Here is a 27,595-nt window from a genome sequence, read left to right on the forward strand (position 1 = left end):
GTGGTAGCCCGCGGCCGCCCTTCCCTCCTGGCGGAAGAAGTTACAGAAGCAAATGGACAGAGCCGGGAGACGCTTCCTTGCACTAAGTACGCGCTCAGCGGCGTCTAACCTAAACGGAGCGCCTCTGTGTCTCCGTTTCGCTTCCACCTTTTCCACACGTGTCCGACGTTAACGTCGCCCACACCAAAGATGGCGGCTGGGTCTTACCACCGAGACGGAAGCCTAGAGGAGCCCCCGCTCGGGCTCTGTGGGCGGAGACTCGCGCGCCGGAGGCCGTCCGGGGCGGGCCCGCGAGCCGGAGGCCCTGCGCCTGCGCGAAGATGGTGGCGGCGGAGAGTGTGCGCGTGGTGCGCTGTGGCGGCAGCGAGTTGAACTTCAGGCGGGCGGTGTTTTCTGCGGATTCTAAGTACGCGGCCGCGGCGCGTCGGGACCGGGCTGGGGGGCGTGAGTCGCCGGGGCGGGGCGGGGGCTGGGGGGCGGTCCGGCCGGTCCGGGCTCGCAGACGCGCCGTGGGCTCCGGGAATCGCGCGTGCGGGAGCCCCGGGGCGCGCGGAGGGGGCGGCGCCGAGGGTCGCTCCTGGCGCGGCGGCGGCCGGCGGGGCGCTGCCCCCGGGGCCGCGGCTTCGGCGGCGGAGCGAGGGCCGGGCGGGCCCGCGTGTCCCCGCGCGGCGCGGAAGCCCGGGCGCAGGCTCCGCCCGCCGCTGCCCCTGCGCGCCCCGAGGAGCGTCCCCCGTCGGGAAGAGCGGGGCCTCGAGTTGCGGGGCTCAGATTCGCGTCTCGCCCGCGCCCGGCGTGTCTGACGCGGCCCCGCGCCGGCCCGGAGCTCCGGTCTCGCGGCCGCGGGGACCCGCCCGTGCCGGGCGCTCGCTGCGTTCCCCGCGCGGCTTCTCGCTCCTCGGTGGCCCGGGCTGTGTGCGGGAGCCGCGTTCTGTCGTCTCGCGGGGCCGCTGGGGGCGGGGCGCGGTCGGCGGCGCGGCCGCACAGCCTCCGGGTCCCCGCGGTCCCTGCCGGCGGCGTCTGGCGGGCGCGGGGGCGGAGGGGATCCCGCGCGCTTCCGCCGGTGGAGGCGCCTTCCACCCCGGAGGAGTGCGGGCGGCCGCCGGGGGGCTCGTGCCCCGCACGGCGCGGTGCTCAGGGCTGGGCGAGAGTCGCCGAGCGGTGCCTCCGGGGCTGGCCTCGCCGCGCTGGAGCCGAACGGACCGGGCCCGGCGGCCTCCCCTGTGCCCGCGCGGCGCCCCCGGGTCCTCGCCCCGCGTCGCGCGCCGGGAGACGCCTCCGCACGTGTCCTCGCCCGGCCCCGCGCCGCCCTGAGCGTCCCCGGACGCGGTGCTGATCCGCGGCGGGAGGCTGCGCGGCGGCGGCTCCCGAACCGCGTGCGTTTCCCGGAGGGGCTCGCGGGACGGCAGCGGCGCCTCCGGGCAGACCGGCCCAGAGCGCCGCCAAGTCTCAAGTTTAGACCGTGTCCTCAGGGCGGGGGACACGCACCAGCTGTCACAGCGTCGCCTCTGAGGAGGTGGTGCGGCCCGGCCGGCGGGACCAACCTGGCACGACGGGGCAAGACGAAGGCAGGGGCCGCGCCGGGAGACGACTCCGGGCTGCGGATGCCGAGCGGGATTAAGGTCCTCCGGGGAGCGAAGAGGCGGCTGCAGCCCAAGGGGAACCGCATACCTCGGACGTCCTTAATCTGTTGCGTCTCCCGCCTGCGGCCGCCGGCCCGTCCTGCTTCCGAGGTGAACGCGTCTGAGAGCAGGTGTCTGAGAGCCGATCAAACCGGACGATGGGGACCCGCACAGCAATGCCAGACGCACCCGTTCCTCCTCCTGTGACGCTTTCTTACTGGTTCATCCACCGCGTTTACTGCGTCTTTGAGGATCGGTGATTCTGTTCAAACTAGATTGGACATTGGGAATCCGAGACCCGGGAAGGCCTTTGCCCTGTCCGAACTTTCGGCAGATGCGTCCAGATGTCTGTGTCTGTAAGAGAAGGAATTTCGGCCCGACGCGGGCAGTACTAGGGCCAAGTCCCGTACAGGGCACTGGGGAGCACAGAGCAGAGATGTAGCCCAGGAATTCTGCGGTTTGTACCTTCCACGGTGCCCGTCACGCAGGTACAGGGTTTAGTCGAAATGGGCACACAACAAACATCTTTTTTCTTTGTAGAAACTAGAAGATTTGTACCTCTGAGCTTTGTTCTGAGACTGTATCCATAATGAAAACTGTCGAGTAAACATTGCCCCCCACTTAACTACTTTTAGTAATTTAGTAACTTCTGCCGCAGATCCAAAAAGCAAAACCAACAGTTTAGCAACGAGAACTGTCGCATCGTCTTTGTACTCTGCTGCAAAAGAGGCCTTGCCACCTGGACAGAGCTCCGACTTAGCGTTTATGAGGTGGTGTCGCCAGTGATCAGGGAGAGTGAGGGACATGGGACGATGCTGTCAGAGTGGTGGCGTAGACTTAATACATGCCACACAGTTTTTAATATAGAGTTCTTGAAACTTGTTCTAAAAGAAACCTCTGTTGCAAGTTAAAATTTTTCTCATGGGCTATAAAAAAAGATGATGCTTTCTGCAGAATATATGAAGCTTAATTTTTTCTTATTTGCAGGTATATCTTCTGTGTCTCTGGAGACTTTGTTAAAGTTCATAGCACAGCTACAGAAGAATGTGTACACATATTGCAAGGACACAGAAATCTGGTGACCGGAATCCAACTCAACCCCAACAATCATCTACAGGTGTCAAATGATTCATAATTGATATTTTAGTATTGGCTTTGTTGTTCCGAGGAGATTATGAATTGATTTTGGCTGGGAGACTTTCCAGGTTATAATTAGAAAAATACAGATATCCCTTGCTTTTCAGAAGTTTGTATTATGCCACTTCATTTTTACAAAGAAAAAAGAAAAGCAAAAATTGTGCTCAGTATTTATTTTGCAACAAGGTGTTACAGAGGCAGCATGCACCCTTCCAGCGAGAGTGGCACCACCAGTCTCCTTTCCCAGGGGCTACCTCTCTACCTTTCAACTGTCTGGGAGCACCTGTGCTTTATCTCCATGTATGTCATACATCCATCAGCAAGATGAGTCCTAAGGTGTCAGAAAAGCGTAAGAGAGGTTATTTTTGGGGTCTTGGAAAATTTTTCCATATGAATTAATGGCAGTTACTTTTGTTTTATACCATCTCCACTGCAAAAGGTTTCCAAAGGATACTTACAGATCAGATTTTCTGATTCAGGGTATTTTTCCACATATTTTTAGTTATTAAAATAGGTTCACAGCCTAGAACTACATTGCCCCCCATACTGTATTCTGTAAACCATTTGTTCCAAGGGATGCTGATAGGTGTTGTTTAAAAGAAGACATTCTTGGCTATATGAGTTTCTGAAATTCAGGGCTACGCACAGTTAGGTGAATTTTTTGGTTATAGAGCCTCTCAAGTCCTTTTATAAGCGTTGTGAATATCAGGAAGGGGTGTGTACCATTTCGTTTCTCCAGTTTATATGCCCTTGAGCGCTTTGGTTTCTGGAACACATTTTTGAAAATGCTGGCTAAAAGGGATTGCTGTTAGAGACATGCTCTGTTACAGATGAGACTCCAGTGCTGGTGCAAATCTCACCTAATCTTAAAGCCAGTGCTGGACAAGAAGGGATTCTTTAGTCAGTGGATGGACCAGATAATTTCAGGATGAACTTGGGAGTCCAGTTTAATGCAACCCTCCTACTCACCCCACAAAAGCAGCTCTTCTCAGAATTCAAAAATAATGAAATGTCATTTTCATTCTATTCTTACATTCTAGCAACTACTAAAGTGATCTCAAACATTTTACTCTTGCTCTCATTTTTTTATCAAGTTCCATTTTTCTGGATTAGCCAATTTGGAAGTTATTGCTTGATACGAGAATAAATTTGCATTGCCATTCACTTTATTATCACAGAGGAAGTAGGGCATAAAGAGACAGTGATCTTTTCTTTCCAGAATTAAATGAGCTACTGTGAAAATCAAAGTTAAGTAGCTTTTCTTCACCGTGCAAACGCGTATTTGTTTCTTTACTGTCCTATGAGGATTTGACAAAAGTGTTGTTACTTGTTGCATTTGAATGTTTTTCATAGCAGAAATAACCGTTTGTTAAAATTGGTATTTGTGAAGTCTGTATTACTAAATTTTATACCAAAACAAAAACAACATATACAATGCATAAAAGATCTATTTCAGATGACTGAAAGTTAACAAACTTAGAGGAGGAGAATTTTACTGACAGGGTTGGTGGAGGTGATAGGGAATGCAGATTCTCTGGACTTCAGAGTCTTGGGATTTGTGTGCTAAGCATTGTTTCGACAGTGATTTTGTGGTTGCCTTACTTGATTTTACTGATCCATGTTCATGATTTTTCCTTAATGTGTAGTACTTGCAATGCATGTTTCTTTTCACTGTAATTCTTTTACTTGAATAGATAGTAGTCATAATTTTCTCTTCTCTAATTCCATGTCCACTTTGGCAGAAATCTTAAAACTGCCACTTTCGGAAAACTAAATTCTTTATAAACGTTATAAGCGAAGTATTTTTCACAGTAACAGCACCAAGGAATCCACTGTGACCTAAGTAAAATCAAGTCCATTGGGACAAAAAATATATGTTATTAAGGCCTTCTGGTGCTACCAAAGTGTTGGGCACAACCCAACAAATGTTTGGTTACAACTGCAGTGAGGATAGTGTAGAAATTGAGTGGCCAAAACTTTAGAGCACCCGCCATTGCCACAGCATCCAAGTGCACAATAACTACTGTTGTACTTTATAAAAGTATTGTCCCTTAGATGTGTTGGACAATTTTTTTTTTTTTTTAAACAGGACAGTCTTATCATTTGAGAAGCACTCTTTTAATACCATGTAAGATGATAACAGTTCTGCTAATAAAAAAGCACTGGGCACTGCGAGAAATATCAGCAGGCTCTGAAGTGCTTCCATAGCTTAGTGACTTACCATCTCCCTCTTGAAGATAGAGGGCTGACTTTTGTGCCCCCTCATTTTAATTAAAACTTGCAGTTCCTAAACAATATGACTCTACCTGTTTAGGGCTACTAATTGAATAAACAAAAACATGTCATCTGTATCACTTAATTATTTGTTTGATATCTTAATGAAGTTCTATTTTGTAATAAATTTTGTACTATTTTTACTCTTTTAGTTGTATTCTTGTTCCTTTGATGGCACGATTAAACTGTGGGACTATATAGACGGCATTTTAATAAAGGTATGTGTTTTGATTTTCTAGTTTTCTTATTTGAAAAGGGATGGCAACATAATTTAATGACAGATACGATGTTATAAAGTTTAATCTTTAGATAGCCTTTCTAAACAAATTATGAAACTCATACATCATAAAAGAAAGTTGACTATTTGAAAATGTTAAACTTGTAACAAAAAGATGAGCAATAAAATCAAAAGAAAATATTTATAAAAGTTACTATCCCTAATACATAGAAAATATACAGAAAACCAGTAAGGGAAAACTAATAACCTAGTAGGAAAAAATTGGCACAGGGTGAGTATATGTAATTCACGGAAAAAAATAATAGCCAGTAAACATAAAAAGGTGTTTAATCTCAGTAATAAAAAAATGGCACAGCATTTTCCCCTGTCAGTTTAGCCAAATTACAAACTGCAAAAACAATTTAGTGATAGGTAAAGTATAGAGAAACAGATACTTTGATTTTTGTACATAATCAACTAGAGTACAAATGAAAATGAAAAAATAACTTTTGCTCTAGCAATCTCACTTTTAGGAATCTCTTGTTGAAATAATGATGTGTGTGTAGCCATTACAAACAGCGTTGTTTATGGTAGGAAAAAAAATTAATATAACCTTGATGTCCGTTAAAGTTTCATATTCATTCAGTAGAATACCATGTAACCATTAAAAAGAAGCAGGTGGATCTATATGTATTAATTTGAAAGTTTATTCAACAAATATATATTTAGTGTCTTCTGTATACCAGGTATTCTGATTTGGGGGTACAGCAGTGAACAAAATGGATTAAAGAAAAGTCCTTACCCTTTATGGATCTTATGTTTGAGGGTTGGGGGTAGACAGACGATAAACAATATGGTACTTTTTTTTTATCTTTCAGACTTTCACAGTGGGACATAAACTTCATGCCCTGTTTACTCTAGCCTGTGCTGAGGATTCTGTCTTTGTTATAATAAATAAAGACAAACCAGGTATAGTATAATTAAGTTTGTTTTATATAGCATTGGGTTACTCTTTCCATAATTTCTCAAAATTTGAGAGTTTGGTTTTAGTTTGAAGTTAACATTTAAATTTAAATGTTAAAGCGTTTAAATTCCTTCTGTTCCAGCATTCATTTTGAGGATGCTTCCCTCTAGTTCTGAAATACACAGTGTGGGAATGATTACTTACTATATAGTTGTAAAAATAGATGGCAGAGCTCAAATTTCAAAGCTGTTTTGCAGAGGTGGGCTAGAGTTTGTCTTTCTCCTAACCTTAATTGGTCATTCTTAAGCCTCACTGTCCTTTTATCCATTATTGAACACCCATTTTGTTGATCTGTCAGAAATAGTGTAGAAAACAGTTTGATACTAAGAGCTAGTAGTGGTTCTGAGTTACTGATTACATGTTCATTATCATTGGAACATGATTTCATTGAAATTGCCATGTTTTAGAGCATTTTATGAATTCCTAGAATATCTTCAGTGGTAACAAAAATTGCCCTTTAGCAGAGAATTTGATACATCAGAACACTGACATGAGGGATATATCCAAAGAATTTTTCTAAAACTGGAATTCAGTAAGGCCACTGCATCCTATGGTGTTCTGTATAAAATATAGCTGTCTTTAGAAGTCAAAGATGAGGGGCGCCCGGGTGGCTCAGCGGGTTAAAGCCTTGCCTTCGGCTCAGGTCATCCTGGGATCGAGCCCCGCATTCGGTTTTCTGCTCAGCAGGGAGCCTGTTTCCCCCTCTATCTCTGCCTGCTTGTGATCTCTCTCTGTCTCTCTGTCAAATAAATTAAAAAAACTTGAAAAAAAAGTCAAAGATGAAAGCAGCTTTAAGATGGTTACTGAGAAGTCTGCTAGACTGGCTCATGGCTCACTAGCTAAATGAATCCTTTCCCTGGTGTTTTTTTGTTTATTGTCTGGATTCAGTTGGAGGGAGGAGAGGTATTTTTGTGTGTGTGTATGTGTGTTTGTGTTTGTGTGTTTTTGGCTGGAACAAATTTGCAGATTGTTTTATATCACGGACTTTTAAATTACCTGAGAATAGTTAAAACTGGAAAAAGTACATTTTCTAGCTAAAAATCACTTGATGAAGTTTATTAATGAGTATTTTATTAATCAAAAATGTGATACGAAATCATAAAAGCAGTAGTAAGTTCAGTTTTCTTATGTAGCCCATAAACCACCTCTCAATGACTTTCCAAAAAATGTTCTGAAAATGGCAACATTTCTTAATTAAGTCTCCTTCCTAGTTGACTGTTTTAGGTAAGTAACACTTTTCAGTATTTAAGTTCTTTTTATGTATAGATTGTTAATGTCTGTCCACATACTAATAATTTAGATTCCTAATCTCCCTGACAATTGATTCATTAGTTTTGAAATTTAGTGTAGGAATCTGAATTTTTTTTACTTCCCCAGACGATTAAGCTCATTCTTCACAGTTGGTAACCAGTCTGTGTACTAACACCACGATTTCTCAGTGGCAGTGGTAGTTGCTAATAGTTGTAGCAAAACTTTTTATCCATGTTAGTGAGATTGGTGATTCTTAACACTGGCTGCACATAAGAATCACTCAACTAACACAAAATGTTCAGATGCCCTGTGTGGGGGCCTGTTTACTTAAATATACCCTAGTTGAGTCCAACATGCAAGCCAGGATAGAAAACTATTGATCTCTAAAGTAAAGACCTCGGCCTTCACCTCTTGGAGTTAACCAAATGCTGTAATGTAGTCTGAATTCTGTTCATGGCGGGATTAGTGTTACTCTCCAGTACTTAACACATGAACCCTCAGCATATGAGAATAAATGTAAACATGAAAATGTGAATTAAGCTTAAAATAGCATTTCATAGAATAGATCTAAGTGTAGATCCTTCGTTTGTTTCCTCTTTGTTCCACAATCCAAAACCAGCCTCTGATGAAAAATTGTATAAATCATGTTGAAGTGTGCTTTGCCGTTTTAAAAACATTTTTTATTTACTTTTCATCTTTTATAGTATCTTTTTTTTTTTAACTATGTAATTTATTCATTTAATATCTAAAAACGTACTATGTGCTGGATACTATTCTGGCTGCAGAGAACAAAACAGATGATCCCAACAATAAGCACTATATCAGTCATCAGATATAATAAGCTGAAAGATGCTTTAGAGAAAAATACAGCAGGAGGGGAATAGGCAGCATTGGAGAAATATGTATTTAAATAAGTGGTCAGGGAATGTTCTGGGAAGAACAGTATTGGAGAAGCATGTGCTATAGGATATCTAGCATGTTTGAGGAATAGCAGGGAGGTTGAATTGATCCAGGGGAGAATAGATCATATATAGCCATAAAGGCCATTGAATGGACTTCAGTTTTTACTCTGAGTTGTTAAAAAAGCCATTGAAGAGTTTTGAGCAGAAGAGTAAAATGATCTGACTTAATTGTACTAGATTATCTGGCTTGATGAGAATAGAGTAAATGCGGACAAGGATAGAATTACAGAGTACAGTTAAGAGGTCATTGCTTGGGGCACCTGGGTGGCTCAGTCGTTAAACGTCTGCCTTTGGCTTAGCTCATGTTCCGGGGATCCTGGGATCGAGCCCCGCATAGGGCTCCCTGCTCGACGGGAAGCCTGCTTCTCCCTCTCCCACTCCTGCTTGTTTCCTCTCCCACTGTGTCTCTCTCTGTCAAATAAATAAATAAAAACCTTTTTTAAAAAAAAAAAGGTCATTGCTTAGGCGATGAGAAATTGCTTGCGTTCTGAGTGTTCTTGGAAGGTAGAGCCAACAGGGTTTACTGATAGTTTGATGTGAGATGTGAGCGAGAAGTCCAGGACAACACGAGGATTCCGTCTAAGCAACTGGTGAATGGTGGTACCATTCCTTGCAGTGGGCAGAATTGGGGAAGACTAAATTTAAAAAGGAAAATCAAGAGTTCAGCATTTGGGCTTGTGAAGTTTGAGATGACTCAGAAGGCTAGAAGAACCAGGAGTTCAGAGCAAATAATAAGTGGACTGGAAACGGGAAAATGGTAAATTGATGTGTTACAGAAGTTCGTAGTCATTATAATATCTGAGAGAATAAGGAAATAGCATAATAAAATACAGCTATTTTCTCAGGAGATTTTTTTTAATGGGACATAAAGAGAACCGCATGTCAGTATTATATAAGAGGAGATCTATCTTGTGAGTATGTGGCAAGCACATAGCATTTCTGAAAGCTCTCGGATGGGCTGTTGCCTTTGGCTGCTAAGTTCATCAATACACCGTATTCCATCTCCATTGTAAAGGTCAGCTTAATACCGTGGAATACAGATTATACTAGTAAGATAAACTGTTTTCTGTTTTAGCACATATAGAGCATGTATGTTTAGGAGTTGTAAAATTAGACTTCCGTTTCAAACTTGAAAATTCAAATGAGTACTCCAACTTGAAGACTCATTTTGTTCAAGGTGGCCTAGACTTATTGCCATCAATGAATTCTAGAATACTAATTAACAGTTTCATATAAATACGTGTACATGTTCATTTTTTTAGAGAAGCTTTATATTAATATAGCTTCCTTTGGCTAGATGTATTTCAGCTGGTTTCAGTGAAACTGCCAAAATCATCGAGCCAGGAAATAGAAGCTAAGGAGCTCTCCTTTGTTTTGGATTATATAAACCAGTCACCCAAGTGCATTGCCTTTGGAAATGAGGTAAAATTTGTTTTGGTTTTCTATTTTGTATATAATACCTCTTGGCAGCAGTGTTTCCTCTGAGCATTTTATGTTATAGTCCATGAGTATTGCCCTGAGTTATAGTATTTTTGTTAAGAGCTAAGAAGTTTGCTCCATTACTTCAGCTTGTATTTGTGGTGTGGGTTTTTTAGGATTCTTAATTTTGTGTATGTCTGTTGTTCTTGTAAACCTTCTAATTTTTCAAAAAAATACCAATACTTCAGCACTGGAACTCTTTCTTAGCCTGCTCCATGTAAAAGCCACTCAGATCCTTCCGTTTTAGACTATGTGTCTTTAGAAAATATGACCTTCCTGTCCATGATCAGTGTGCCCATTTTAGAAAATTGAGAAGTTTAAAGTGAAGAAATTAAACCTTACTGCTGATATTTGAAGAATCTCTTTCTGGACTTTTTCCTAAGCATATGTAAAATAATTTTTCCCAAATTGAATTAGGATCTGAAGGCTTTTTACCTTTGTCTTCATTTAATATTGCAACATGAGTGTATATTTAAATATTCATCAGAAATAATAACTCTGTGATGTTTCTACCTTGATTTAGCCTTTCCTTATTAATAATCACTTTGTTATTTTCAAGTCAAGCACCACCAAAAGTCCCTAGATGACACACTGTGGTGGCGTGTTTCTATAGTCTAAGTTGGTAGCATTCTTTTGGCTTTGTTCTAAAAAAGGTTGATTTCTTATAGTAGAGAAAACACTTTAGTAGTAAAGACTGACAGTATTGAACATTAGCAAGATACAGAGCAAAGGTAAACATCTGTCCTTTCCATGAGCCAGAAGTTTTCCTCCTAGGTAGAGAAATGAGGACATGACCATAAAATGACATGTACCAAAATGTTTAGTATTCATAGGAGCTCCAAAGTGGAAATAACCTAAATGTACATTAACAAGAGAATAAGTAATTTGTGGTATGTATTCACGTACTGGAATGCTGCTTCATAATACTAGAAACTAATGATACAGATAAGAGCATGAGCGAATCTCGGAAAGATGAGGATGAGCTGGAGTTCAGACGCAAAACTGTACATTGCGCAAGATTTCTGTGTGATGTTCTAGACCAGAGAAGTAATAGAAATCAGTGGCTGCTGGCAGGGGTAGGGACATTGGGAATGACTAGAAAAGGGGACAAGGAAACACTTAAAGGTGAAGAAAATGTTCTAAATCCTGTGGTGGTGGTTACATGAATATAAATGTCAGACATTGCATTATTTTGTATGTAAATTATGCCTTAATGGAAAAAATTGAAATAAAGGACCTAAGTTCTTTTAATTTTAAAAGGATTATTCTATCCACAGCTAACTATAGCATTTTCTATTGTGCTTAGTGTGTGTGGGGGGGGGATTGTTACTATGTTAACTTTTGTGATAGAACCATTTCTCAAAAAGTGTTGCCTATCTTAGTGAATGTCATGTCTTTAAAATACTAGGGAGAGTATGTTGCTGCAGTTCGGGACTTTTACTTGTCTGTCTATTTTTTCAAAAAGAAAACAACATCGAGGTAAGAATTTCTTTTTGATCACCTTACTTAAGTTTGTTGTAATTTTATTTCAACTTCATACCTATGATTCAGAGCTGGTTCTAGTTTCGTGTTGCAAGTGATTATTAAATTGCTACATATAGAGGTAGTTTTTAACCCATAATGGATAGGGTTAAAGGAATCATTAGTCACAAAAACCTAGAGAGCTTTGTCCAAGCAAAACCCCTTGTCCACTTAGATTCTTGTGTGCATATATGTCAAAATTGGATCTAGTTTGAAAAGGCTAGCCCAGGTGGTCCTTACTGCCTTTTTTTTTTTGGCTATAGGAGTGAGTGTAGGCTTCAGAATACCTGGGTTTAAAATGAGTCAAATTTAGTCTCTTTCTTGAAGCTTGGTGTAACTCAAATTAATATATATTTAAAGTGGGGATAATATCTACCTAATAGAATTGTAAGGATGAATGAAATAACATATTTTAAGGAGACTTGTGCCAGGCACGAGTAGTGACTCTTCAAGTGACACGGTCCCCTCTTCCCTTTTACCCTATCAAGATGAACGTGTTTTTCTTTGCAGTGAAATAAGGATCCTGATGTCTTTGGACACATCAGTTAGTTGTCTTAGATATAATTTATTAGGTTTGTTCGTACCTAATGTTAAAATTTGCTTCAGTTGACAAGAAATTTGGACAAGCTTGGCTCGAGCAAAAGCCACTAGAAGTACTGTCTGGGCTTTACTTTGTTGTCAGTGGCCTCTGTAGACAAGTTATCAGGGTAGAATGTTGGTCACATGGAGTTTATATTGTATATTAGTAAGTGTTTGCAAAAAAAATATTCTTGATTCTTAGTCACGATTTTTCTTTTTAAAGTCATGCATTTATGTTCAGTGAATTTTCAGTGCTCTCCAATTTGGTTGATAAGGGCATGAACTCCCTTCTACTTTTTATCACCACTTACCAAGTGACTTTAATAATTGACAGTTTTTTCTTCTAGGTTTACTTTATCATCATCAAAAAATAAGAAACATGCTAAGAACAATTTTACGTGTGTAGCATGTCACCCGAAGGAAGACTGCATAGCCACGGGACACAAGGATGGCAAAATTCGTCTTTGGTCAGTTCACTGTGGAGAGCACGGTGACCCCTTACGTATCATTTGCATTAGTCGTGCAGAACAGAGCTGTCTGTGGTTCAGGGTGAAGAATGTACTGGCAATAGAGATGAGGCTTTGCTGGCATCCTTTGTTTCTTGTCTTCCTGTGTTCTTCATTTCATAGACTAATTATTTCTGAATTTCTAACCTGGGGGTTGAGAGAGGAGTTAAAATTTCCATGTTGCCTAAAATTGTTTTATCGAGGAGAACTTTTCATTACTTTTTGCCCTTACTTTCCTAACTTAATGGCTTTGGTTGAATTAACAATTTTGGTCTTCTCCAATAGGAGGAATTTTGATGATGATAAGAAATACACGTACACATGTTTACATTGGCACCATGACATGGTTATGGATTTGGCTTTTTCAGTGACAGGTAAGTGAAGTTTAATAATTTAAATGAACTTTTGAAACCTGGATTAGTATTCACTGCATTTATATTTTGAAAGATTTAGAATTGCATGGACCAAAGGAATTGTAGACACTTGTATATAACTCCTGTGGTTTGAGCTTGCTTCAGCACAGTACTATACATTATAGGTCAGTGATAAAATCCTTGTTAACAATAAAGAACCTATTTAAATTACGTTAGTTTTTAAAAATGTAATTATAATTAGCACATGGCTAAGTGCTTGTTGTCCGTAAGAGTAACTGTAGTTTATCTGGTACAAATGATTATGCTGTGCTTTATGTCTACTACCTCATTTAGTTCTTGAAGCTATGAAATAGATGTCATTTTGCCGATGACATGAGATTTGTAGTTGAGAACTGACTTGCCTAAGGCCGCACAGTTGTTAAGTAGGATTTGGACCTAAGTCTAATTCAGAAATGTGTTTTTAACTGTTAGATTACCTCATTTGCATTTATAATTTTAAATTCAGAACTTGTGTTTTGTTTAAGCTGCAGGAGAGTGTGCTTGAGATTCTGTCTCCCTCTAATCCTCCACCCACTCTTGTTTGTATGTGCTCTCAAATAAATAACAACATTTTAAAAAATAGGTACACATATATGTACTGTTTGTGGTATATCTAGTACAAGGTTGTCAGTAAAATGTCAGCATTAATCCTGTATCAGTGTAAGCGAATGGAGGAGGAAAATTAGTTGTCTTTGTAATTGAGCTACAAATTATAGTTGCTTTGAGAACTAGTTAGAAGTTCAAGCAAATATGAACAGTATAAACTGTTTTGGCTATGCTTTGCGCCCAGTCACACCGTGTGAACACTGAATTAATTAGTTCTTTCCACTCCTTAATCCCTTCTTGTCTCATGTCAGTGTATTAGGACCTCCAGTTAATGCTGAGTTACTGAGAATTTTTATCATGGGTGTAGAATTCTTTTGCTCTTTCTACATTTTTTAAAATACTCATGATCATTCTCTTTGTTATGTAAATGGAGTTAATTACACTTATTTTTCAAGTGTTAGGATAACTTCACAGTTTTACAATAAACTCAGCTATGCAATATGTTATCCTCTTAATATATCCTTGGATTCAGCTTGCTAATACTTTGGGAATTTTCATCGATCATGAAATTGGCTTAGAACTTTCTTATAATTTATTGGGTTGGTAAAGGATTATGCTGTTCTTTTAAACAGGTTGGGAAGTGTTCTTTGTTTTTTGGTTTGTTTGTGGTTTTTTTGTTGCTTGGAAGAGTATGAAATAGGTTCATTTCTTAAGTGTTTGGAAAAATTTGTCGTTGAAGCCATCTGGTCCTACAGGATGTTTGTTTCATTTAGTTTTTCTGTTATTGGCAGAAGAGTTGGTCAGAACAAACTAGTTAGATATTGTTGGAAAGGAAAATCTCAGAATCAGTGATTGTTAAGTCTGTTGACTCTTAATCTCAGAAAACAAACTGTGGGTTGCTGGAGGGTAGGGGAGTGGGGGGTTGAGGTGGCTGGGTGATGGACACTGGGGAGGGCATGTATTGTGGTAAGTGCTATGAATTGTGTAAGACTGATGAATTACAGACCCGTATTCCTGTATACAGGCCTGTATTATTTGTATGTAACAAAAAATACGTCATTTGTTAAAAAAAATTTTTTTTGTCAAGTTTATTAAAAGATAGGAAGATACTTGTTTGCATATTTTACAAAATAGTTTATCTCTCTAGCATGGTAGGAAAAATTCAAGTGTTAATTATATTTTTCTACTTTTCCCCCAAATACTGTGCTTTTCGTTTCCGTGGATGGATGAGAAGGCACCAGTCTGCTGAGTGGTGGTCGTGAATCTGTCCTCGTCGAGTGGCGCGATGCAGCAGAGAAGAATAAGGAGTTCCTCCCCCGTTTGGGAGCTACTATTGAACACATCTCAGTCTCGCCAGCAGGGGATTTGTTCTGTACTTCTCATTCTGATAACAGTACGTCTGACTTCGTTGTGAAGAGACAGAACTGTGCAGCTGGGGAACGGGAAACGAGAGACCTAAAACTAAGAGGAGCGTTAAGATACGATTAATACTGTTTCCTTCCATTCTTCCTCTTTTCTCCATTTCCTTTTTTTGACTCTAGAGGCCACCAGAACCCACATTTTCAGGATAGTTGTTATAAAAATGTAGGGCTAAGTGTATTTGGTTCTCGTTGTGCCGTCTCCATTTCAAAACCTTTACATGTGGGATGTGGAGATAATGGAAGGTTTTTGAAGTGGGCTTTTGTGCCTTCACAGAAAGCAATGATATTTTCAAAAGAACGAGGTATGTTCCGTACTCTCAGCAGGGGGGTCCTGTGGGTGCCGACAAGATGAGAGGCAGTCTTGTATACCTCCAGATCTTTTTGCTCATTCTTTTGCTTTTCAGCCTAAATGTAGATCTCAGAGCCCACTGCGTCCTTTCCCTTAAAAAAAAACAAAACTGGGGGCACCTGGGTGGCTCAGTCATTAAGTTTCTGCCTTCAGCTCAGGTCATGATCTCAGGGTGCTGGGATCGAGCCCCATGTCAGGCTCCCTGCTCAGCGGGAAGCCTGCTCCTCCCTCTCCCACTCCCCCTGCTTGTGTTCCCTCTCTTGCTGTGTCCTCTCTGTCAAATAAATAAATACCTTTTAAAAAAAATAACCGTGAGCAATCTGTTAGTGCAATTACTCATTTCAAAGTAAACAATCTCTCTTTGGGTGTGTAAGTTTCTGAATTAACACTTAAAATATATTCATAGGTACAAGTGATAAAACTTAAAATTTCCAATAACAAAAACCAAAAAGTCCCTCCTTCCCAGCCTCAGTTTTTTAGCTAAATCCCAAAATATACTCCTGATGTCTTTTTTTAATTCCTGATTTTCTAATAATACTGAGTAAACTGAACTTACTAAGTTGTTTTGTATTCTGTTGTATTTTAGAATGATATAAATTGAACTGATTTTTTTTTTTTAACCTTGAAGCTCTGACTGATTTATAGGTTTTTTTGTTTTTTGTTTTTTAACCCACAGAGATAATAATAATTCACCGAAACCTTGAGGCATCCGCAGTAATTCAAGGCCTAGTAAAAGGTATTACAAAACCCAGTGGATTTATAATCATGCACAATTTAAAAGTGAATATTTGTATGATCTTAACTATTGTTTGTCACTTCTTTTGCAGACAGCAATATCTTTACTGGTTTGATGATTGATCCCAGAACTAAAGCTTTGGTTTTGAATGGAAAACCTGGCCATTTGCAGTTTTATTCTCTACAGCATGATAAGCAGTTATACAATGTAAGATTGCCCTCCATTAACTAGCCTTAAAACTAATGGAGGTTTCCAACAACACCACTAGAGTTAAGTAACTTAGTTAGTAGCTTCTAACGGACTAAGCCACCCAGGTGCCCCACTTAGTAGCAGTTGGCACTCCTGTGCTGGCTCTCCCTGTAATTATGTTTTAGCTCTCAAATATCTATGCCTTTGAATTACAAGAGTAGGGAAATAAGAAAATAAGGATTGTAAATACAAATATGTTTCTGCTTTGTGGTAAAGTGTTGTCATATGTACATACCAATGATAAAATTTTCAGTATAAAGAGGGATGCTGCTTATTAATCCAGACTTGCTATTTCTTTATGCCCCATAGTACCCTTTATTAATTTCTGTCATAGCAGCTCTCCACTTGATCTCTTTCTTTCCCTTGCTTTTAAACCCCCGAAGAAAGGAAACTTAGTTCTTTATACATTTCCAGTACAGAGCCTGGAAATAATACTTACTCAATATATATTTAGTAAATAGACAAGGGAATGGGATAAAAGAAACAAAATAGTCTACTTAGAACATTGCTATCTTTACCATGTCAAAATTGTAGATTTTATTTTTGCTCTAGTTTTTAGTCATGTGGAATTTAACCATGAGATTTAATATCAAGCTCTTTGTTCATAGAAACAAGGGAGAAAAGCATTACTGTCAATTAAAGGTTCTATTGTATCATGTACACAGGTCAGTCATCACTAAAAGGTCATTAAAGAATAATGCCACTGAACTGGTGCTTATAATGTGCTTTTTTAATGGCAGTTTTGATATCCATAACTAATAGTTCAGTTTTTTCCTTTATCTGAGAACTTATTACTGTAGATTCTAGAAATTATCTTTGTAGTTACCATTTCTTTGAAAACTGTAACATTTATGTATTAACATTAATTAACTTTTTGGATATTTTTAACCCATCAGTTAGATATAATACAGCAAGAATATATCAATGATTATGGTCTGATCCAAATCGAGCTAACAAAGGCAGCATTCGGCTGCTATGGTAACTGGCTTGCGACAGTGGAACAACGTGGAGAAAAGGAAACAGAGCTTGAATTGCAAATGACACTGTGGATGTATAATAAGAAAACCCAAGGGTAATACTTCCTATACGACTAATTAATTTCAGAGTAGAAAATATGGGACTTTGTATTTTATGGTTTTATTTGTCAGTCTTTAAAATGTTTTATATTGATAAATTTTAGAATTAGAGGAATGAGGGAGGTGTTACTGTACTAATAAATAGCCTTTCAGCTTTCTGCTCTGGGTAAGCTTTGGTGTACCCCCAAATTGTAATATCATCTCTATGTGTGAATGAGGAAACATGGAAAGTGACCCCACCTTCATCCCCAAGAACATCAGACATAATAGCAAGCAAAGCCGGAGTTAGAATCCAAATTTCTTAGTTCCTTTGCTCTATTCACAATTATATTACTTCCGGGAAAATGCACTGATAGGCAGCAGAGGTATGTTGTAGTGTAACATGTATGTTGGATTAGATAGGGAGTTTACTAGTTTCTCAGACCTTGATTATAGTAGCCATTTGTCAAGTCCCCGTGGCTTGTCTAGAACCAGTCTTCACAGAAACACTGTAAGATAAACTTGTTTTCCACATTTTAAGGTTGAGGAAACAGACCCAGAGGGATTAATAGATGATTGCTAGTCACTTTTCTTGTAGTATGGACTTCTAAAAAAAAAATCACAGCAGAGTCTTGCCCCACTGTTCTTTTAAGAGCACCATGCTAGGTTATCATGCGTTCATGGCAGCACCTTGTCAAGCTAGAAACAAGCTTTGAGAGGTAGTTTGGATGGCTCAATATTAGATGCTAACCAGGATGGTTTGAAGAGGTAGTTTGCTGTGTTTTCTTGCCACAGGTAGTGGCTTTGGGGCTTATTTTTGAAAGTAGATAGCCATCTGAGTTCTGTATAGTTTTCTTGCAGAGTTTAGTATGATAGGCTTCCCTGTATCGTTCTGTGATGACTGCTCTTTTATGTAGGTTGACAGTATACATAACCTCTCTATTGCATAAATTAACACAAAGAGGTCATGTGTTAGACCTCTTTGTATTCTGTGGCCATTAGGGATAGAGCACCCAGTTGTTGGTCATTCTAGATGACAATGTATCTTGCCCATTCTTAAAGATGCTATTGTAAAATGTACAGTAAAAAATTCTTACATGACAATATATCATATTGTTCTGAGGTAAGAATAAATTGATGATTGCCTCTTTCTCAGGTTTGTTCTCAATACAAAGATTAACATGCCACATGAAGACCACATCACAGCTCTCTGTTTCTGTAATGCAGAAAAATTTGAAAACCCCACCTTGGTTACAGCTAGTAAAGATGGTCACTTCAAAGTGTGGATATTAACAGATGATTCTGATATATACAGTAAGTTAATTAAATATGATATGTCTAAAGAGTGCATAATTTTAAGAATTAACCTTTTTAATAATGGTCTCCGTTCCGGGAGGACATTTTCTGCTTATTTAACTTCTTTGGGTTATTGCCTAATTTTAAAAGATTTAAGAGATTACATTTTACATCCTTTTCCCCCAAATCTGTACATTTTCATGACTTTTTTGATGAGTCATGTGCTGATTATTTCAGTGAGGGTCTGTGTTTAAGGCCGGGGCGGGGGGGCGGGGGGGTGGTGAGGGGGTTCTTTCACGGTTCCTTCACTGTCCACTAGAGGGACTTCCAGGATTTCCAGGACGCGGCATATATTTTAAGCCAGTCAGTGCTTTGGAGCGTTTCTAACTCCGGTTTCAAGGAGCAGGGTTTATTGTCGCTTCTTCTGTAATCCATACTGCTTATAACTACCGTTAAAGTATTATCTAGCATTTATACCATTTCTGAACTATATGCTCTATGTTTCCACAGAAAAAGCTGTGGGCTGGACCTGTGACTTTGTGGGTAGTTACCACAAATACCAGGCGACTAACTGTTGTTTCTCTGAAGATGGCTCTCTGCTAGCAGTTAGTTTCGAGGAAATAGTTACAATATGGGATTCAGAGACATGGGAGCTTAAATGTACATTTTGTCAGCGAGCTGGGAATATAAGGTAAATAATTTGGAAAGTATGTCATACTGGTTTGTTTTTTATTTAAATGAGTCTTTCCACATAAACTTTAGTAGTAATTTATGCTTCTGCTAATGGTAATCTGTGGGTCAGAGGGGGTCAGGACCAAACCAAAATGGTAGGAAGATAAAAATTTGGGGTATGTGAACCATTTGCTGTGGCTTTACCCATTTCTGAAATGAGAGCTCACATTTAACTCTTGACCTACAGATTTCTTTTTTCTTCAAAATCAATATTTTTCATGGTTGTGCTACTAAAAATAAACGCTAATAAGGGTCAGTGGATCCAGACAATGCTTTTCTTTTGTTTTCCTATAAAAAAACAATGTCATGCTCAAACCTTGTTGTGTTCAAAAAGGCGAAAGAAAAAACAGCAACATCTGGCACTTTAGGCAACTGCCATTTGAGGAAAGAATGGCAGAAGGCTAACAAGAGGGCATCTGGCTGGCTTAGGACCTCAGCTCAGGTCCTGGGAAAGAGCCCCGCATCTGGCTTTCTGCTCAGTAGGGAGCTTGCTTCCCCCTCTCGCTCTCTGCCTGCCTCTCTGTCTTTGTAATCTCTGTCCATCAAATAAATAAATAAAATTTATTTTTAATAAATTAATTTAATTTTAATTTATTTATTTTTATAAAATTTAAAAAAAAAAAAAAAAAAGCTAACAATAGTTTTTAATTCCCAATATACCTGATTCTGAAATTGCTTTGTAAAAATTCTTCAGAATTTATATTGCAAATTCTCTTCTAAGTTAAATGAACATAAAAAAGGGTTTTGTTAAATGACTGTATATTTCACATACATGTTTATAGTATGTTTCAATAAACTATACTGTATAGCATATTAAAGAAAAGAGTTGGTCATCAGACCTATTTTTGTAAAGAAAATAGCTTCATAAATCTTTTGCTCTCCTTAGTCCCATTTTTCTGCAGGATAATTGAGAGCAGAAATGTGTCTTTCTAAAAATCTGCATTGCGTAAAACTATCCTAGAAATCTGCATGCTGGAACTCAGCGTGCTGGAACTGATGGTTGACTTCTTATGGTTTTTTAATATAGGCACCTTTGCTTTGGGAGATTGACTTGTTCAAAGTATCTTCTTGGCGCTACTGAAAATGGCATTCTCTGCTGTTGGAATCTGCTCAGTTGTGCACGTAAGATACTTACTTTACTATAAAGTGGCGAAGCATCTGATAAGTGGCCAGTAAGCTTTGGCATTTTAGGACTTCTGGATCATATCTTCATGTTTCTATCCGTAGAGTACATATAATTTTTCACATGTCACATTATACCAGCAAACTTTGGAGTGCTGAGCCTGTAAGAAATGCACATTATTTGTAATCTGTGTACTTGACCATAAATTGACTTCCATTAGCCTTGCCTTTCCCTACTGTGTATAACTTTCTGTTGCCTTCTGTGTTCCATAATCTCATGAACAGCCCGAGGAGTGTTTCTACGAATCTGTAACCTGCGCTAACATGCAGAATCCATGGCCGCTTGAACTTTGAATGTCTCCTTTCACAAGCCTCAATAACAAATGTGGACTTCGTTTTTACTCATTTTACTTATTGGTATTTTATGCATTTGAGTATGTTTGGAAGGCATGGTGGTTGCTTAGTAATGACCATGTGTGAAACTCTGTATGTCTTCTCTACAGTGGTTCTGGTTAACATTTTGCCCATGTTCAGCAGCTGCGGAAAAGTACTGGAAAGTAGTTGCACTGAAATAATAACCATTTCATAGTACTTGGGTTTTCTGCTTCTTGCCCCTCACTTTAGCGCAGCTTCCACAGACGTTTTCAGTTTGTCTCCATGTGTTATTTGGAAGTGTAATATCCCTCTTCCTGAGAATTAATAGAATTGATTGTCCCAGTAAAAATTGAGTACCCACTTTAAATAACAGGCTTAGTAAAAAAGCTTTCGGTGACTCTTTCTCTAGAAGTGCATTGCTCTTTTCTCCCCAGTGGAATGGAGCGCAAAGTTAACCATTAGAGTTATGGAACCCGATCCTTGTTCGGAGAATATTGCTGCAGTCTCTCGGTCTTCAGCGGGTTCAGACTGTAAGTACAGACCATATTTTGATAATAAGAGGAGATCTATTAGCTGAATTTTCTTTTTGACAACTTTAATAGAGCGTGAGTCAAGCTGCCTTTAAATCAAGTATTTATTTTAGGCCACTCTACCTGAAGTACTGTCCTCTCTCGAGTTCCTACTCCAACATCTCGTTCCGTACGCATTCATAACTGACTTCTAGGAGATTTCCAGTACATCCCTCATTTTTTACCAGGCCAGTCCCACTCGACATTCAGAACATCCCAAGAGAGACTTTTCCCCTCTGAAGCATTTTAAGAAGCTTTAATCATTCTTCCTCCGTACACTGTCTACAGATCCCTGTTCCAGTATGTTAAGACAAAATCCCGCAATCACATTTTGGTGCGTGCTGCAGGAGGCCAACCTGGTCTCTGGAGCTTGGATTCTTCTTCCTCCTTTTCATCTTCATAGCCCTCATTCCTAACCTGCTGGGCACATAGCAGGCATCCAGTAGATATTTGTTGAATCAAAGCCTAAAATAATCATGACTTGAACATTTTACTCAGTGGGGTAAGTCCCAGATTAGTGTGGTCTGTCATCCTGAGGCTGGAACTAACCTTCGCAGGCAAAATATTATGGTCTGTTTGTTTTTTCCCCTCTAGTGTTTGTATTTAAACCTAGTGAACCAAGACCATTGTATATTCAAAAGAATATCTCCCGAGAGGAAGTCCAGTGGGGAGTGTTTGTTCCACGAGATGTGCCTGAATCATTCACCTCTGAAGCTTACCAGTGGCTGAACAGATCCCAGTTTTACTTCCTAACAAAGTCACAGGTGACCATCCCACCTCAAAAAGGCAACCACTTTGTATATGTAATTTTCAGTTGCTTAGTATTTGAAAGTACTAGCCCATAACAGCTGGACCAGGGGTATTAAAGGATTACTTCCCAAAAGAAGTAAATCTAATATGCTCAGTAGAACAGTATTACTAGTATTAAGTGTATTAGCACAACTTTACCCCACACCTTTGAGTCTCTTTGGGTATTGTTTGCATTATCTCCATGACACACACAAAAACAAAACAAAAAAAACTAAACTAAAATACTTTAAATGGTACTTACTAGTGTGGTGGATAGATTTTAGTTTTAGTATTTGCTTTGCCATAATAAAAACTGGCTTTAGTTTGATCCAAGAGTTGAATCTGTTTCATTGCCAATTCTTCAATAACTTTTCTCAGGACAATCTTCTAATTGTCACAGCAGTTATTAAATATGTTATAAATCTTCTATTACTTTCCTTTGGGCATATATATATAAAGATGAAGAATTGACCTCATTTTTATTTAGATTTTGCATCATTAATCTCTCTTTTCAGAGTTTACTGACATTCAGTACGAAGTCTCCAGAAGAGAAACTCACACCAACCAGCAAACAGGTATGTTTCAGCCGCTCGTGGTGCAGACTGCATTGCCTCCCTCCAGAGATAACCTTATCTGAGTTCAGCTATGAGGAAAATGTTCCACCTGCCCAAACATGGTATTAAGCATAAACTTAAAAGCTACTTGCCTCTTTGAGGTTATATTTACTCTTCTAAAGTGTAGCTTTAATTTGTAATATCAAAAATATATGCTTGTGATTTAAAGAGTCAAGTAATCTTACAAGACTTTCAGGAAAACTTCCCAACACCACTGTGCCGTTACCCACAAAGATAATCACTTTCAACTCTTTTAGCTAGTTTTTATTTGCCTTCCTATCTCTAAGAAATGTGTTTCTATTGCTAATTCTACATTTTTCAGTTATTGTCTGTTTACTGATCTATTCAAGTTGTTACTCTTTTTCACACCACCACTTCCCGCATGCACATAACACAAACCCCTTTCCTGTTCCCCGGTTTTCTCAGTGTAGATAAATCAGGTCAGTACTCGTTAGAACACTGTAAACACAGTTCATAGCTGAGTCATGTCGTAACCAGACAGATTGTTTTCCTTTTATTTGCAGCTGTTTTCTCCAGAGTTAAGGATTGCCATCTTCTTCTTTGCATAGTTCTCCATTTACTTCTCATCTAATTCACCCCCAAACTCAAGTGGTATGCGTCTTCTCTCAGTATTTCAGATACATGAGGTACTCTTTCAAGTCTTGAAGGAGTATTTCCAAGAGCCTCTGTCCTGCTTCAGTCTGGACCGGCTACTCTGTGAATACCTGCTGCACAGGAGTCGTGGGATCTCCGTTTGCCATCGTCTGGGCATTCATTCCTCCTCTAGCTTTCCCCTTGCTTCGGTGAAGCACATTTCTGTTAGTGCGTGGGATGCAAACGTAAGACCTCGCGTGTTTGGAAATCTTTCTGTTCTCGCCCACTTGTCTGGCTGTTCGCGTTGCAAAGGTATAGGTTGAAAATCATTCTCTCTTAGAACTTTGAAGGTATTGTCCTATTTTATAGCTTTGGGTGTTACTAGAAGTCTAATACCATTCTTATTCCTGTTCTTTTATCTGTAAACTAGCTTTATTTTCCTCTGAAAACTCAGTTGAATTTGTTCAACAATTTTTTTGTTGAACATCAATAGACTAGGGTCAGTTCTAGACGCTTGGAATACAAAACAGTCAGTTCTCTAAACTTACAACGTTTATAGTCTAGCAGAAAGATACAGCAAGCGTTAGATAAGTGAAATATGTAGTACTTTAGAAGTAGTAAGAATTAGGGGTGCAGGAATAGAGGAAAAGCGGTGTGGGGTGCAGCTTGCCGTTTTATGTAGGCCGGGCAAAGTACACTTTTATCCTAGAAATGACTGAGGAAATTACTTCTTTGCCTTCATTTTCTCTGTTCTTTTTCTGGGACTCTTGTTATTTAGTGCTGGACCATCTTCTGTTTCCTGGGAGATTGTTTCATCCTCATCATCTAATCTGCTTTTTTCTGGTTTGCATGGTCCCATTTCCATCATTTGTTTTCCATCTATTTTGGTCTCTTTCATAGGTTTTCATCACAGCCTGATCATTCTTGGCTGTCTTTTAAAAGTGATCAAGAAAGCCATTTGGAAGGTTCCGCCGAGATGGAGTTTGTCTGCGGGCCTCTGCCACCTAGCTATTTTTGAGAAAGTCTCCAAAGTCATTGTTTGTAGGTCTTTTGTCTTAGACTGGTTAGATTTCCCCGATAAAATTCTTCTAAATTCTTTACTGGAGGATAGCAACCTAAAAGCACCCTCTGAGGTACAGCTGCCTTCAGCTGTGAAGACACTGCCACCAGCCCCACCAGGCAGTTCAGTTTAAAGACATACTTCTGTTCCATCCCTCCAAGGAATGTACTTCCAGCCCTCTCTTGGGGCTCAGAAGGAAATCTAGGAATCTGCATGCTCTCTAAATGGACTTTAAACCAGGACACCCAGTTATTGTTAGCCTTTTTCTGAGGTACTGTTGCAATTGTACCAATTCCTGAGCATTTGTAGGATTCAGCAATATAAATTTGGGTGTTTCTTGACTTTCCCCCCAGCCAGCTTAGAATTCTTTCTCAGGTCTACTAAGTTACCTACTACCTTGAACTTGCTTTCCAAAACCTTCCAACATCTTACTTACCCATTTTCTTTCTCACTGTGGGTTTATTTCCTTTTGAAAACCCATTTGCTGTCATTTGTCATTGGGGGAGAAACAGTAGTGTGTATTTTGTTCTGTTACCTAAATGTCCACTGTTAGCTTTTCCCCAATAAGTGGGCTGCTAGGCCTCAGTTGTTTTACTTGTAAAGAGAATCATATTAGATAATTTTTAAAGCTCCTTTCACCCCTGATATTTTATGACTACCAATACTTTTTATTGAATCAAAGTCAGTTCCTCCTTTTTATTGTAGAAATTTCCCTTTGTCTTAAATCCTTACAGCTACTAGCAGAAGAAAGTCTTCCAACAACACCATTTTATTTCATATTGGGAAAACACAGGCAACAGCAGGATAAAAAAATAAATGAGGCTTTGGAGAGTGAATTAGTACAACTACCCTTAACAGAAAACATACCTGCAATTAGTGAGGTAAGTAATTCATAACAAACAGATTTAAAGCGCCTTAAGTTAGAGTTTATACAATTTGTAACATAACTTTTTTTTCTTTTTTAAGATTTATTTGAGAGATAGAGTGTGTGTATGTGGGGAGGGGCAGAGGAGGATAGAGAAAATCTTTAGCAGCCAGACACGGGGCTCCATCTCACTTGCCTAAGATCAGGACCTGAGCCAAAATCAAGTCAGATGCTTAAGACTGAGCCACCCAAGCATGCCTGTAACAGATAACTTTTGAATAATTACTTGGTTTGGGTATTAGAACTGCACAGTATACAAATAACATAAATTTATGATTCCAGATTATTGGAAACAAACCCTATTGGATTCCGCTGGTGGCATTAAGTCTTTTTTAAATGAAGCCCTGTTTTAATGTTGTTGTTTTTGTTTTTTTACTCTAGCTTCTTCATACTCCAGCCCATGTACTACCATCTGCTTCTTTCCTGTGCTCCAAGTTTGTAAATTCATTGCTGCTGTCTAAGGAGACAAAGAGGTAAAGCAGTTTTTAAAATGTTTTGTTACCTTTTCCTAGAATATTCTTTCACTGTGACTCTTCAACAATGTGTGGGGTAGAGGCACTGACCCCCTGCATAGTCAAATCCACACCTAACTTTTGACTTCCATAAAACTTAACTGCTAATGCCTGATAGTGCTTGAAAGTCTTAATAACATAAACACTCAATTCACACACATTTTGTATGGTTTGTGTATTATATACTGTATTCTTTTTTTTTTTTTTTTACGATTTTATTTATTTATTTGTCAGAAAGACAGAGCTAGCGAGCACAGGCAGACAGAATGGCAGGCAGAGGCAGAGGGAGAAGCAGGCTCCGCGCCGAGCAAGGAGCCTGATGTGGGACTCGATCCCAGGATGCTGGGATCATGACCTGAGCCGAAGGCAGCCACTTAACCAACTGAGCCACCCAGTTGTCCCTATATACTGTATTCTTAAAACTAGAGAAATTAGTCATACAGAAGAGAAAATATATTTATGATATTGTATTCCAAAAGAAATCCATGTATAAGTGAATCAGTACAGTCCAAATCCATGTTGTTAAAAGGTCAACTGTATTTCTCTTTATTTTAGCTTTAATATGCAGTTAAAGGATATAGGACTATTAAGCCAAGTGAATAAAATACATTGAAAATTATAAGATTTCTTGTGTGTATAGTTTAAGGATTTGTTATACAACTAAAAATTATACTTTGTAAATTCACCTATTCTTCTATAATAACCCATTTTTGATGTGTACTCAATAACAAGATTTTTAATTTACTTTTTCTGTATGGTTACAATTCTATATAGGTGTCTTGAATTAGAGAGTTATCTAGAAAATTTTTTAATAGTAATTGTTTATTTTATTTTGTTATGAAAGTGGTGAAGAAATCCTTGAAGATGTAGATATGGAAGAAGAAAAAGAAAGTGATGATGATTCAGATGAAGAACATGATTTTACTGAAAATACCCAGGATACAAATGACAGAGAACTGGGAGAAGACATTATACATCAGTTGTCAAAATCTGAAGAAAAAGAACTAAGAAAATTCAGGAAAGTAGACTACAGCTGGATAACTGTTCTTTGAGCCTGGGAGATGGAAGGTTCTTGCACTTTGTATTTCTTTTATTATATATTGATACTCCAAAAACATCTACTTTGATGTTATTTCTCTCCTTAAAATAATAAATGTGAACAGGCTTTCCTTCTTAAGTAATTGGTAATACAAAGCTGTGTTTGCATCATGCTTATAGAGTTGCTGGGTGCATTCATACACACACTATCTCATTTTTATTTTGAGTTATGTCAGCCTTAGAAATAACTAGATATTTTCTTTACAAGTGATTACAGCATTACATCCCCTTTGCTACAATTTGGAGATAAAAAAAAGTTTTGAAAATCAGAACTTTTTGTTGATGATATTGTTAAGTTTAGCAAGCAAAATTTATTTGGTGACCAATAGGACCTGAACAGATGTGATATTTTCTATAGTCCTGCTTTATACCTCTTTAGTGTGTTTATTTCTCAAAGAGAAATTTAGAGAAATAATTTGATTATACAGTGTTCCACAGATCCCACTGAGGGCATTTAATAATATGGGCTGCCTAAAATCAGAAAAATTCTAAATTCAAATCATTTGTCCCCAAGCCTTTCAGATAAGGACTTATCTGAAAGGCCTTACCACAAGTAGCGTGGTCTACTTGT

The 27,595-nt window shown here is 39.4% G+C and overlaps 1 protein-coding gene across 1 annotated transcript; it reads left to right on the plus strand.

The window, feature by feature from the left end:
- The first annotated feature begins 263 nt into the window (after positions 1-263).
- Positions 264-27,120, plus strand: WDR75 (WD repeat domain 75). The gene is made up of 21 exons (XM_032354140.1): positions 264-406; positions 2,607-2,736; positions 5,183-5,248; positions 6,126-6,216; positions 9,782-9,906; positions 11,372-11,442; positions 12,411-12,530; positions 12,855-12,943; positions 14,763-14,921; positions 15,975-16,034; positions 16,126-16,241; positions 17,180-17,355; positions 18,495-18,652; positions 19,145-19,325; positions 20,394-20,488; positions 21,298-21,393; positions 22,027-22,196; positions 22,737-22,796; positions 25,224-25,370; positions 25,796-25,887; positions 26,771-27,120. Exons 1-21 carry the CDS (start codon positions 321-323, stop codon positions 26,976-26,978), a joined length of 2,496 nt encoding a protein of 831 aa, XP_032210031.1. The 5' UTR covers positions 264-320; the 3' UTR covers positions 26,979-27,120.
- Positions 27,121-27,595: the final 475 nt, after the last annotated feature.

Source organism: Mustela erminea, chromosome 8, assembly GCF_009829155.1.
Source record: "Mustela erminea isolate mMusErm1 chromosome 8, mMusErm1.Pri, whole genome shotgun sequence".
Lineage (NCBI taxonomy): Eukaryota > Metazoa > Chordata > Mammalia > Carnivora > Mustelidae > Mustela > Mustela erminea.